General features: G+C 36.2%; 1 protein-coding gene across 1 annotated transcript; it reads left to right on the top strand.

The window, feature by feature from the left end:
* Positions 1-1,454: 1,454 nt before the first annotated feature.
* Positions 1,455-8,393, top strand: hb (zinc finger protein hunchback). The gene is made up of 2 exons (XM_015519837.2): positions 1,455-1,992; positions 4,667-8,393. The coding sequence occupies exon 2, from the start codon at positions 4,674-4,676 to the stop codon at positions 6,405-6,407; it is 1,734 nt and encodes a 577-aa protein (XP_015375323.1). The 5' UTR covers positions 1,455-1,992; positions 4,667-4,673; the 3' UTR covers positions 6,408-8,393.
* The last annotated feature ends 5,921 nt before the right edge of the window (positions 8,394-14,314 follow it).

A 14,314-nucleotide genomic window follows, 5' to 3' on the forward strand; every position in this document is an offset into this window, starting at 1 on the left:
ACCATAATAATAATCACTTTATTGTATAAAAAAGTTTCGCAATTCAAATTCATAATGTTATAATATATAGAATAAGATATTATAAGGTATAAATATATTGATTTACATCATAGGTGTTAAAATTTAAATATATAACCATTTTGATCAACCCTTTACGAAACCCAAGTTTATTTCTAATCACCAGGTTGGTGCTCGTAGAAAATAATTTAATTGCTATTTAAAAAATTAACAATAGTCATTATCACACATAAAATATACAATCATGTATTTTTGAAATTTGATCAAAGATGTAAAATAATTATAGTTTCCCTAATAAAAATAAATAATTTATGTTGTTAATGATCGATACATGAGGTTTTATTTTGCATGATTGCCTTCTAATTCTGTTGTGATTCAGAATATTCCATTGTTCTTAATATTTTAAATGTTCATCAACCGTGCAGTGTAAATAGAGTTTTGGTATTTTTTTTATTGTATAAATAAAATTGCTAATAGACATTTTAAAATTTGTTTTTTAAACATGATTCTTTCAGACAAGCACAGCGCGATAACCATGGCAACTATATTACGGGTATATGTATTCTGCAAACGTTTATTTAACTTGGTGCGTTCAGCCAAAAGGAAACAAATCCGTTTGTAAATTATCGCAATATGTCGCCGAATGTCTCATAGAACACACCATAATTTATCGATGCGTCCTTATGTAGTATTTAGCTCTTTAATTTTACCGTTCGCACGTATCTATATACGCTTTGCTTCATCTGTCGCGTGCATCATCTCGCAATTTCATAACGATTCTCATTCATATCATACACACTATTCATACTAAAGAATATATTATAATATGCACTTATATATCCCTGGTGGTGTTGTATATATATATATATAATATTATATTTGTGTGGCTGCATCTATTTGTAATAATTACAAGGATACGTTACGGCGTGACTATAATATGGTTGTTTGCCGGTGGCGAAACGTTTACTTTTTAAATTGATTCGAACCGTCCCGTTTCGTTCGGACGCGCTTTGAATAAAAAAAATATAAATAAACCGTACAACGCCAATATTAACTGCATATAATTACACAATAATATTAATAATAAAATATGTTGTACAGGCACCTATATTATACGTACTGCATAGGTAGGTACGTACGCGTTATGATAATATCGTTTTACGTCAGCGCATTTCTATTGACAGAGAGGCGGCGGTAAAAACACACCCAATTACGGGGCCCGGTCCAATCCTTTCGTACGGACGGGTAAAAGTAAAAAAAGAAAAAGTGGTAGAGGAGAAAAAAAAAACCGACACGCACTCGCGAGCGCGTTTCGGTGGGCGTGTATCGAGTCGCCAGGCGTCGTGTACCGTCGTGCGCCGTCGGCGACCCTAGAACGCCGCGGAGGGGGTCGACGTCGTCCATCCGTTGGGGTAGGTTAACCGAGCCCGCGGCGGCAGATGAACCTGCAATAATCGCCGCCACCGACGCGACGTCCAGACCGGTCCGTGCTGTGACTCTCAGTTGTACTTGTGCGCTTTTTGAGTGTCGGTCACGTGCGGGATTTCGCTTAAACGTTTGATTTTTATTTGATTTCACTTCGTATTTTTCTGTTATTGTTTGTACGAAACATTAGAAACAAAACATTGGCACCTATTCTGTAGAGGCTCGTCGTTCGTATTTATAATATTAAAATAAATTATAAATATTTAGTGCTCGAGATACTTTGCGGTCTTCGCGACTTAGACTTAGGTGGATTTAATACCACTTGAATATTATTTATTTTTTGTCGTCGTCAAAATGTTGTTAATTTTGAATTGCGCTCCGATGTCGTATCAATCACCGACCACGGTATCAACGATTTAAAAAACTAGAGGAAAATCGTCCATCGCAGTGCTCAAGACGTCACACTCGCCTCACTACCACTTACCAACCGGCTCGACCGACAAATGAATTATTGTTGATCGATCGTCATAGAAAACACACACTTAAACGGTAAGTTAACATTTATGATTTGTATTGTAATAATTATTATTGGAATCGTAATTTTGTTTGTTTTTTTGTGCGGGTGATCTCTGCCATGTCTAAGTTACGTCAAGTATTGATATAAATTAATTCCTATATATGAGACTTCAATTGTACTTTAGTGATAGACACCCTTTTGATCAAACAATTTCAATTAATCTCTAAATTAATGGTTTTATATAGAGGGAGTTGATTAAACAGAAGGGGTTTACCAATCACAATTAACCCTTTATAAGTGTGCGCACGGCGCACACTCAATTTTCTATAGGATTTTTTGACGGACTTACAAAATACATTATTTGTTCGATTGAAAATATTGTCGGTTCCTTTTTGAATAAATATCATGTTTATGTTCACTTCAAATAATTTAAAAAAAAATATATTTTTTCTCTATTAGGTAGGTACAATGATTTAATTGAAAATGTGTACGTTATCTTGTTTTTGCAATGTATACCTATTTCAATCTATGTCAATTTAAAATCTACAGATCAACTCGTACAATTTATTTTTAATAATTACGAAATTCCCTGTGGATAAAGAATAACCGATTTAATTTAAAAGCTCTCATGCAGTGGTTACGTATTATATATAGATAAAAAAAGCCAACCAAACACCGGTTCGGCTTGTTTTTTTCAAACGGCATTACTGATAAGTTAGAACGGTGTTTATTTCAGGCAGGCAACTCATTAACGACTTAATGTGTTTCATTTCCAACGGGAATAGTTGTTTAAAAAAAAAAAAACCACAATATATAGGTATATTTTCAACGAAACGTAAGTTCTTATCGTCGTTTACATTTTTAGCCAATATTATATGGACCTGTATTATAACAATGAATAAAAGTATACATGTATTTTAAAATGTACCATGTTTTTAAATTGTTATGAAATCTGACTAATCCTCAATTATTGCGGATTACAATATCTACTCCCTATTTTGTTTTTGAGGGTGAGGAAGAAAGAAATGAAATATTTTGACACAAATTAATATATTATGGTTTTTATTTAAGTGTAAGTAAGCAATATTGTAATGTTGTAATTGTTGAACAATCATCAAGATACTCATCCGTTTAGTATTAATTGTCGTTTTTAATATAAAAATGTATTAAAAATGGATCTAATAATTTAAGTGTTGTTTGAACATTACCTAACTACTACCCAATTTTTTTCAAACAGATGGTTAATTGAAACTGTTGATAATTTAACCAATGAATTATAATTGCTGACTAATGCTAAATACTGTACGTCTATATACCGTTGTCTTTTTGTTATATACAATTGATACCTAATATTAATAAATAAATTAAATATACTTACCAACCTAATAAATTTAATTCAACAGAAATTAAATAATTAAATAAAACTATCTTAAATTATATCGTTACCAATTTTTATTATAGAAGTCTTAGATTAAAAAGGTTCAAAAATATAATAGGCAGGTATGATCAATTATTTTATAATTATACATTTTCAAATCTAAAAACAAAAATTATGAATTTAGTAGTTATTATTAACTATTGGAAAACTAAAACTGATCTCATTGAAATATTGTTGATGTAACAATGGTTACAATTTTAAAATAAAGTACCTACCTAAAAATAATTGAATAGTTGAAACGAATACAAGTATACATTAGCTATATTTATTTATTAAATTAATTTTATATATTTACGTATATTGAATATGCATTTAACGACAATAAAATTAAATGTGGTGACATTTGTAACACATAAGGTTCATAAACAACTTATTTACGATTTCGTAAGTTTTTATTTAAGATATGAATACATAGCTACAGTTTGTCGAGATTCCAATTTCCAGCCGAAAAATATAAATCGTAAAAATAATGTTCAATTTTCAGCGAGAAAGCTCTCACTTTTCCTTACTTATTTTTTTCCCCCTCGCGTGCGTATTTATTCTGTGCTCTTCTTACATACTCGTCCATCTCATTCTCTCGCCTCAAATGAAAACCATTTTCTTCGAACCTCACACACATACACACACACACAGACGGAGACGATTCCGAGAAAGAAAAAGGAGTAGGACACTCGGAGTACGACGTACTGGGTGATGAAATGTGGGGGTGGTGGCGGTAACAGGAAAAAAAGAAGGAAAAAAGTATGCACGGCGGTGGTGGTTTCTATCCCGATCATCCCCCCCTTCCCTTATTCATTAGAAAGAGGGGCCCCGTGCTTGAAGAGGCATTTATTTTATGGCTTTTTGTTTTGTCCAGGGAACAGTCGGCCATTTTTCCGCCCCGCGCGCACCGCCGTCGCGCACACCGCGGCGGTGAAAACAAAAATGAAAAACTCGACCCTTGCGGCGAAAACGATTTTTTACCCGCTCGCTTGGCCTTCTTTCACACTGCGCCCCTCGGTTCAATCAATACCGGCAATCATCGCTTCTCTTTCCTCGATGGTCATATATATATATATATATGTACGCGATGACGACGTCATGCGCCCTAAAACTCGCCGGGGCTTTTTTTCTTTCTTCTTACTTATATTTTATTCGATTTTTTTCCGATTTTTTCCCCTTCGCGTCCCTTAAAAATCAATTCGAACAAGTATTTCGCCTGCCGTGCGTTATAATATATACGCTTATTAAATCTATTAAAAACGTTTTGTTTCTTTGTCGTTTTGCAGAAGAACAATGTTTTTGGAAAACGAACACCAGCCAATTATTAGCCATTCATCGTACGATCTCGCACGTCCGCTTGAACACCATCACCATCATCACCTCAACCATCACGCTGCGTCCAATCACCTCCAGTCAGGCACTGATCACTTACAAGAAGATTCAGAAGGCCGGAGTACGGCCAGCTCGCCGACGTCCAGTTACCGCGACTTGTCCGGGTGCGAAGACTTTGACCTGAAAATCCCTAAACCGTCTGGTCCGGGGTCCGGTACTGGTGGGCACAACAATAACAACAACCACAATAACAACAACAAGGAACAAAAACCGAAAAAGCACAAGTGCAAACACTGTGGGCTGGAGTGCACGGAAAAGGTGCAGTACTGGAAGCACATTCGCACTCACATCAAACCTGAACAGTTGCTGGAGTGCCCGAACTGCGAGTTCGCCACCGACCTAAAACACCACTACGAATACCACCTGCTAAACCACACGGGCGCCAAGCCGTTCACGTGCCCGGACTGCGACTACAAGTGCGTGAGCAAGTCGATGCTTCAATCGCATCTCAAGTCGCATTCGAACGTGTTCCAGTTTCAGTGTTACGACTGTGGGTACGCATCCAAGTACATGCACAGTCTCAAGCAGCACCTGAAGAAGCGCGACCACCGGCCGGCCACGCCGCTCAACCCAGACGGCACACCGAACCCGGACATCGTCATCGACGTGGTGGGCAACCGGCGGGGGCCGCGGCAGAACAAGAAACAAAACCGGCACAACCCGTACCAGCAACAGCACCAGCAGCAACAACCCAAGCAGTCTATGACCGTGTGTTCGTCGCAGGACGACGGCGGCAGCAGCAGCGGTGGACACCCGTCACCTTACTCGATGCAACAGCTGTTGCAGATGCCCTCGTCCGGATGCGCCCAAGTCACTTACCCGACATCGGCCGAGTCGTTCATGTATTCAATGATCACCAAGCGCTCCATGGAGATGGTTGACTACCAGGCCGCCGAATACCTGGCCATCAAGAACAACAACAACAATAATAACAACTCCTCGTCGGTCGACGATAAGATGGACGTGCAACAGTACCACAACCAACAACAACACAACAATCATTACCATAAACGCGGGCATCAATACCACTCTGATGACGTGCTCAAAGTGGAATTGGCTGGACGCAGTGGTAGCGGCGGTGACCGGACGCCCGAACCACAGGTACCGGTATTGGCAGTCGCAGATCCTTCACCCCCGCCCGTCGTCTTGGCCATCGAGTCGGGGCCGTTGAACTTGAGCAGAGACTCTGTGGCTCCACGCGCCGCGGGCAGCAGCCGGCGCAAGGGGATCGCGTGCAAACTAGAGCGTCCGGCCACCGAACCGCAGTCCAAGTCGGTGCCGGTGGTGGTTGTTCCGGATTCACCTGCGGTACCTATGGACTGTAGCAGTGAGTCAAGAGGAGGAACGGCGGAGGACACATCGATTCCGGTTAAGGTTGAATTTCAACCGTATCATCACCACCACTACCATCAGCAGCAGACGTCGTCGTCGTCTTCGACGCCCGAAAAAGAAGACAAGGAAGACGAGACGCACGTGTGCCACCATTGCGATATAATATTCAAGGAGAACATCATGTACTCGATGCACATGGGTTTCCATAGTTTCAGGGACCCCTTCGCGTGCAACCTATGCGGCGAGATAACGGCAGATAAGTTTTCATTTTTCGCTCACATAGCGCGCGTTCCGCACAGTTAAGCTGCAATGAGGAGTTGCATCGCCGCTGCAGTTAAGATACGAAATAATAGAGTACAAATTTTAAAACAATAATTGACCCTTAAGGTATGTAATATAGGATTTATCGTAAGAAAAAAAGAAAACAGATTAAGAATATAAAGTAATGGTTACATAGGTACTATATTATTATACACCTCCTTCTTATTAATAACTATAATTTCCCCTCCCCTAATTGTGCAGTCGCGCCAGACACACACGTACAAATCAAAATGGTTTTTGGCTCCTCAGAACTAAAAACAATTTTGATTTGTATACGTGACCGGTGTTTTCGATCGGTTCCGGTTCTTAAACGTTGACTTTTTAACTCGTCAACGTTTAAGAGTCTGTTACCGATTTTTCATATCGTGATCATTTAGTATATCTAGTAGTATCATTTTAAATAATAATAGTTGTTGAATTGTTTATCGTTTTAAATATTTTTTTCTCGTTTTTTTTTTTTTTTTTTGGAAATAAAGTTTGAATTATGTTTCAATTTTATTTTCGAGAAATGAAAGCCTTGCCAATTTGAGTGATTTAAAAATATTTAATTCGTATCCTCACAGTTAAGCACAAATTATTAGTTAATTTTTTACATGTAAATTTTATAATCTTTAAAAATACATTTTTAACTTTTCCAATTACCCGACATGGACTTAATAATAACAAATATTGAATTTTTACGTTTAAATACCGTAATACCTCATTTACTCAATTATTTTTTATTGTTTAATCTAGTCGTTCCCTATTTTCTCCTCGTATACTATAGTTTAGTATCGTGTATACTTATACACTTATGATAGATACTATTAAAAATTAAAAAAAAATACTATTGATTTTTTATGTTTGTTGTGATAAGGTTGTTTTACGACGGAATATCGTCAAATTATTTATTTAAGTGTAAATTAAATTAAACTGATCTGCCGAGAAGGCGTTTTTTTTTTAGTTTTTTAAATTGTACATGTTTAAAGTAAAAAAGTATATAAATTTTATTGTTGGTGCTTGAATGTCTTAAAAAAATCTCGATCACGGCATTAATGGAAGATCTAGTCAATCTTACCCTCACGTCTCTCCAAAATATGCCCGTCTGTATGGCGCGTGGGCGGGATTCTACTCAGTGCGAGATCGGCGAAACTGTTTAAGTCATCTGTGTATGTTTTGTAATCGCACTGTGTTCAATCCCCGTGCATGCGTCTTTTCATATGCATGAGGACTAATTCTTAGAGATGTGAAAATTTAAGTCTGTAAATATTGATTTCATAATTATATGTATCGTTGCACTACATAATAATTATTATATTTTAATGTAAACGCATTAACAATGATGTAACACCCGTTGTTATAGGTAACCAATAATATTTTTAAGTATGTCTAAATTTTTGTCATTTTTGTGATTAGATAGATTGTTCGTAATCATCCTCACTCCTCCCTCATACTGTGATTTTAATTAAGACTAAAAAAAATCTTGAAAATGCCGTCTTGGATTGTAATAACTAATTGTAACAAACTATCATATATGTTATGTAATAATTAAAATATCCATCTTTAACGAGATTTTGCCGTCGCACTCGTGTAACAAAACAGTTATATATAAATATATAATATACTGCGGGTGTGAAGAGGCCTTAAGTCTGATCTCTGTTTAGCAATCTAACGTGTTTTTGTCACTCTAACGTCATATTTTATATGACATATTATATATATAAATTTAATATACGGTTTATTATATTATGTATAGGTACTCTTATAATGAACTGTTTTACTATGTAAATAAATATCTCTATGTAAACATAGGTGAAATTGAAAGATTTTTTTTTTGTATTCTTTTATTTAGATTATCTAATTTTATTTATAGTTGAAAAATACTACATGTACTATGTATAATAAAAATATTATGTGCCAAAAAGTTTAATAATTATCATACTTATCATATAATATTTGTTTGAAGAGAATAAACGTATTTACGTTTACAAATGAAAAACAAAAAAACATTTTTTTTTTAAATATATACCTACCTACGATTTTGCAACCAGCATATTGTTTCCTATTGTTATCGTCACATCGTTGCTCATGAAATTTACTGCAAAGCCCCGAAGAGTTCGTCGTCGCACAATAAATGATGTGTATTTTCCTCAGTAATAGGAATTGTAATTAATCGTACAAAACCCACAAAATATAATTTTTTCATAATATTGTGTTTTTAAAGCGGAACGTTTTAATAGTTAAAGTTAAATATAGGAATTATTACCATTTTATGGATCGGTTGAAATTATCGACGAAAATAATGAATAGTCTCCAGTCACGTTTCATGATCTCTCACAAAATATTGTTTTCGAGTTAAAATAAATTATTCTTGTTAACATAATTAATCGTGAATTGTAATTTATATTGTAAAAATACTTGACACAATTAAATTACTAATTCAAAAAAAAGTATTGTGTTAATATGCACTTGTAGCAAAGCAAAAACGGATTCTATTCTCTGTCGAGTATAAACATGACGAAAATAATGTTGTGGACTATTTGTGTACGAAACGACCAAAAAATAATAAACATAATCGAGTTTAACCATCGTCACGAGGACTACGAGTCTATGAGTGGGTAGTCGTTTGTGTGTGTGTGTGTCGTTCGGAGACTACCTGTGCGTGAGATAAATTTCTTCATGTACCTGACGGTTGTCAATACCAAAACCATAGCTGTCAGTCGTACTGTGTAAAACGAGTGATTCGATGCCGTGCACGGTGCACCGACCCGAGAAGACGTAAACAAAACGATTTCCGAGTTAAAAGGGGTTTAAAAAGAGGACTGCCCCGGCCGGTGAACGTCGCATTATTTCCATAATAATAATGATATATAGGTATATACGGTGGTCGCAAAAAGGAATGGAGTATGTAAGTATGCTTTATTTTATATTGTCAAAGTGTGTGTCTGTGTGTGTGCACCGAAGGAGTATAAAGAAGAAATTCGCAGAATTGTAAAATACGAGTTTAGCGTTTACATTTTGTGACGGGAAATAAACGTATGTACACGCTGAACAATAACAACACCGTGTACTACCTACCACCTTCCCTATTGTTGTGTGTATCGCGTTCTTGTACTTCACATTTATGATATTATATTATGTTTTTTGAACCGAATCTTGAGAGTGGAACTAAATAATCTGACGTTCGTGAAACTTACTATTTTATGTACCAGTCACATTTAGTGCATTATGACGTGTCTATAAGAGAATGAGGACATTTATTGGGAGATAATTGAAGAAATTGACTATTGATTACTACGTTTTTACTGATGATTAAATTTAGCCACATCAAATCTCAAAAAATTATTTATTCCTATGATAATAATGTCCTATTGTCGTGTATCTAGGTAATAGCAATTAAAATCGAATCTATTAATTATTTTTCTATACATAATTTTCACAAAAATAAAACATTATTATACACTTAATAATACGACCGTATTTCATTTAATTACGGTTCGGTTCATGCCTGACTTGATTAAAAATGTTAGAATTGTTAGAATTATTATTCCTGGACGAAACTTATTTCTAGGAACTGTTGTCTGCAACATTCGTTTTATTTAATGGTCTTTAATGTAGACACAAATTATATATTATTATGGTTCTTATTAAACAAACTTCAAAATATTCGGAGAATATTCCGAAAATAAACCAGGTAATGGTAATATTGAATTTGGATAGATATCGTTCTTAAATTTATTATTAGAGTACCTTATATAACTATTTAGTTTTTAATACAATATTAACGAACTTTATCAATATGTACTACACCATCCGCTTTTACCTCGTAGACGAGCGACTGGAGAGTGAAAAAATTATTTTATGTGATTTTTTAGTTTGAAAAAATAAATCAAAAAACGTTTTTGATATGTTATTTTTTTTTGCGTTACTTCGATAACTTAAAATTTTCAAATGGACATTAGTACATTACCCATCATACCGTAGTTTTAATTTAGTTAATTTCCCAGAGATTATTTTTTTGAACGTTCGTAACAGCGTAATAATTAAAATTGGTGGCCTAATGGTGTTTTAATTATGATTTATAATTATGAAAGTTATTAGATTGAATGCATATTGAAGGAAACCGATGAGAGATGTTTATAATTGCTACCAAATTGATATGAACCTTTATCAAGATAACCAATAATTATTATTTATACCCATACACGCTTGGAAAATAATCTTTTTGAAAAAACCTCTCAGCTTTAGAAATTTATAATTACAAAATATATGGACGGGTATTCGTAGAGAATAATTCATTGTATAATTTATTATATAATTTTTATTTTTTACTTTATGCGGAGAAAATACAAATTAAAATTATGTCAACAAAACGTTTTCATATTAGGATTAATTTTGTCGCATCGTTTATGAAACCACTGCGGATACCGCAGTTATTATTTCATTATTATACCTATATAATATTATGGTGTGTGGTGAAAAAAATACGAGTTGGTTAACTGTCTTTCAGTGAACGCAATCGGTACTTATATATATATATATATATATATATACTATTATTATATATTGTATATATATTATATACATATATCTTCTTCTTTTTTTTATTGAGAATTAAGACTTTGGGTCATTAGCCCGCGATTGTATTTACATTATTATTAATGGATGGTTTAGTTGTGATTGGTGATTACGTTATGGTTATGGAGTCAGTATAGTTTTACAGAATTGTGTATTTACATTTTTATCTCAATATTATTATACGTTTTTTGAATTGATGGCAATGGATTTGAAGTAGCTACTTATAATATTATGAACTTTGTCCGACTGTCGTGACGATTTATGTCAATCGGTGTTCTATCAATCACATTTCGATCGATCCGAAACTATGGCTACGGCGGCGGTGGCAGTTGGTGGTGAATTCGCGATGCCAACGGCGGCAGCACATGACGTTTTTTTTGCCACAAAATCGCCAAATCGGTAGTACATTTTTTCCGCCCTGAAAATTCTTCTATTCGCCTTAAAGTTTTTTTTTGTATCATTTTTTTTTTTACCGTCAACGCCTCCATTCGACGCACGCGATTGGCCGTTCCATGGGCCTTCGGTTAATAATAATATCATACCGAAGCGGATATTATATGGGGGAACCGTTTTTTTATACATAGTCTCTTGTATGGATACGAACATGCCGAGCGTATAAAAAAACTACATCCGGACGTAAAAAAATCCCCTCGACAAAATGGCGGCAGCGGCGCGTGGAAAATGGGTTAAGGCGAGGGGAGCAGCGTGTGTATGTGTTTTTTTAAGCGTTAAAAAAAAAATCGCTCTCGAAAATGGCCGTGGCCGGGGCCAATAACAAGACGCGTCGCGTGTCTCGTGCCGCCGCATTACGCGGTAAAAAAAATAATAATGTGTAATAATATAATAGGCATAGTAATAACGACGGACGAGGACGACAAACAAACCGTCGGCCGTAACCGTACAATGAAAATATAACGCGAACAAAACCGAATCTCGTTTTTTTTTTTTCTCTCTTCCCCCTTCGGATGCTGCGCGTGCGACGGGGCCCGCAGCAAAAAAGGAACGAAAAAAATCGACGGAAAAAAAACCGCGCACGCACCGCCCGCCACCCCGTTTTGGGGGTCGGAAACGTCGGGCGCGTGCGCGCGTTTCAAAAGCGCGCGCGCGCGTGCTGCTGCTGCTCTCGGTCGACCCCTCTCGGGCCGTCGCCGCCTCTCCAAGGGGTACGTATATAATACACCGCCGACGGCAGAAAACGGTTTTTTTTTTTACACACATTTTCTTCGTTTACGGAATTCCGTTTTGGGGTGCGCGCGCGTGTTATTATTTTTTCTCCGCGCTCGCCCTTTTTATGCACTACGCGCGCTTGGTATTATACATATATTTATTTACTTTTTTATTTTCACCCCCCCGTGTCACGCGCGTTTTCCCCCTCGAGGTCATCGAGAGGTTCAACCAACACGCACGTCATATTATATTATACGCTCACGGCTTGCATATTACTGCAGCACACATATGATATATGTAATATATATTTACGTGATGGTAGGTAAGTAGATAGGTAGAGAGAGAGAGAGAGTGAGACCTATTAATAATGACGCGCGTCGGGCAAAACGGTTTCGAAAACGACGTTTTTCTTTTTCCCCGCTCGGTGCAGTGTGTGAAACGTGCAAGCAATATCCGAAAAACCGCCACACGTGTGTTTGGTCTTTTACTGCTGCTGCGGCGCACATAGTCTTTTTAACCTTTACCATCACGAGTAAGAGATTTATGGGATTTTTAACCACCAGAAATCGGAGACGCCGCGCGCCCGTCCGGCCGTATAATTTTCGTCTAATTTCGGAGAAACGCTGTTGCCACACGAGTGATGACTGTGTGTGTGTGTGTGTGTGTGCGCGGCACTGCGCGCGCTCCTCCATCTCGCGTAGGTACATAATATTAAAATATTTTTTTTTTTTTTTTAATAATATATCCGGCATGGGATGGGGGGGGGTGGTTCTTCGGGTTTTCCAGCAGGTCTTTTGGTGCTCTCGTGAAAAACGCACATTACACGGTCCGACGAACGCCGGCGCGCGCGAAACGACCGCCCTCGACTCGATATATATATTTTAAATGTGTACAACACACCCGCGCCTGTGCGATAGCGTTTTTCTCGGTTTTTCTGAAATCGCAACTACGACGACGACGGCGGCACAGTAAAATGTATAATGCCCATTCCGTTGAAATCTCGTCCATCTCGCGCCAAACTACACAATCGATTTTATTTGTTTATAAATATTTAAAACGTCAATCGTTTCGGTTCGATCGCAATAGAATGGCTCGGAGGAAGGAAACGACAATGGTGTCTGAAAAAATTAATTTATTATAATACGTGGCACTGTGTTGTACACGCTCTTGCGGACGTTTAAAATAATAATATTAATAATTAATAATAACAATAATAGTTAGTAGTGAGCGGAGAGCAAGTTAATCGTATCATAAATTTTAATTCAAGAGACCTGTCGGCTGCCATAACGAATGAGAGAACTTCGAGGTGCATTATACACGTGTATAATAGAGTTTATTCATTTATTATACGTCGTCGTAGGTACATTGACGGAAATATAATGTGCCGCTTACCGGTCGCGGCACGTACCCACACCGAAATTATTATTGTTGTTCATGTTATTATAATATCGAGTTGATTATGTCGCTATCGACGAGGAGCTGCACCGATCAGGCACTTCTGGTTACATAATATTATAAGTATGTAACACAAACGCCCCTAAGTCGTTTGTTCGCGTTTGATCTGCCAACGCTGCTGACAAATAAAATACCGCACGCTTTACCAGTTTACTGCCCGTAATAAACCCTGGTTAAATGATGCTGCTGACCGACAATATTATTGCTATAAACATTACCAAACCCTAAATTAGCTTATCCAATTATCGTTAACGATTACGATCCGAAGAGTTTATATAATCGTCTCACAATGAAAAGTAACCTATACCGTTTATAAGTAGTTGGCGGGTCACTCTGGTACACATTTCAGAAAATTGATTTTTATCACAAAAAGATCATAAAACGCTATTTATCACAATTAAATCACAAAATTATCAGAAATCTATACTTTTCATAATTAATTCTCAAAAATATCATAAAACGCTACTTTTCATAATTGAATCACAAAAATAACAATAAATTGATTATATATTTTAATCAGTAAAAGTTCTAAAGCATTAATTTTTAATAATTTAACACAAAACATCAGTATATAGATTTTAACAACTATACAAATAATAATTTTAATATGGAATCATCAGTTTTTCATAACTATGAAATTGTACATTTCACGCAACCCAACGTGAATTATTTTTAGTAACAATATTTTAATTTAATATACCACATTGATT

This window comes from Diuraphis noxia, unplaced genomic scaffold (genome assembly GCF_037042655.1).
Source record: "Diuraphis noxia isolate RWA-SAM2 unplaced genomic scaffold, SU_Dnox_SAM2 contig0003, whole genome shotgun sequence".
NCBI lineage: Eukaryota > Metazoa > Arthropoda > Insecta > Hemiptera > Aphididae > Diuraphis > Diuraphis noxia.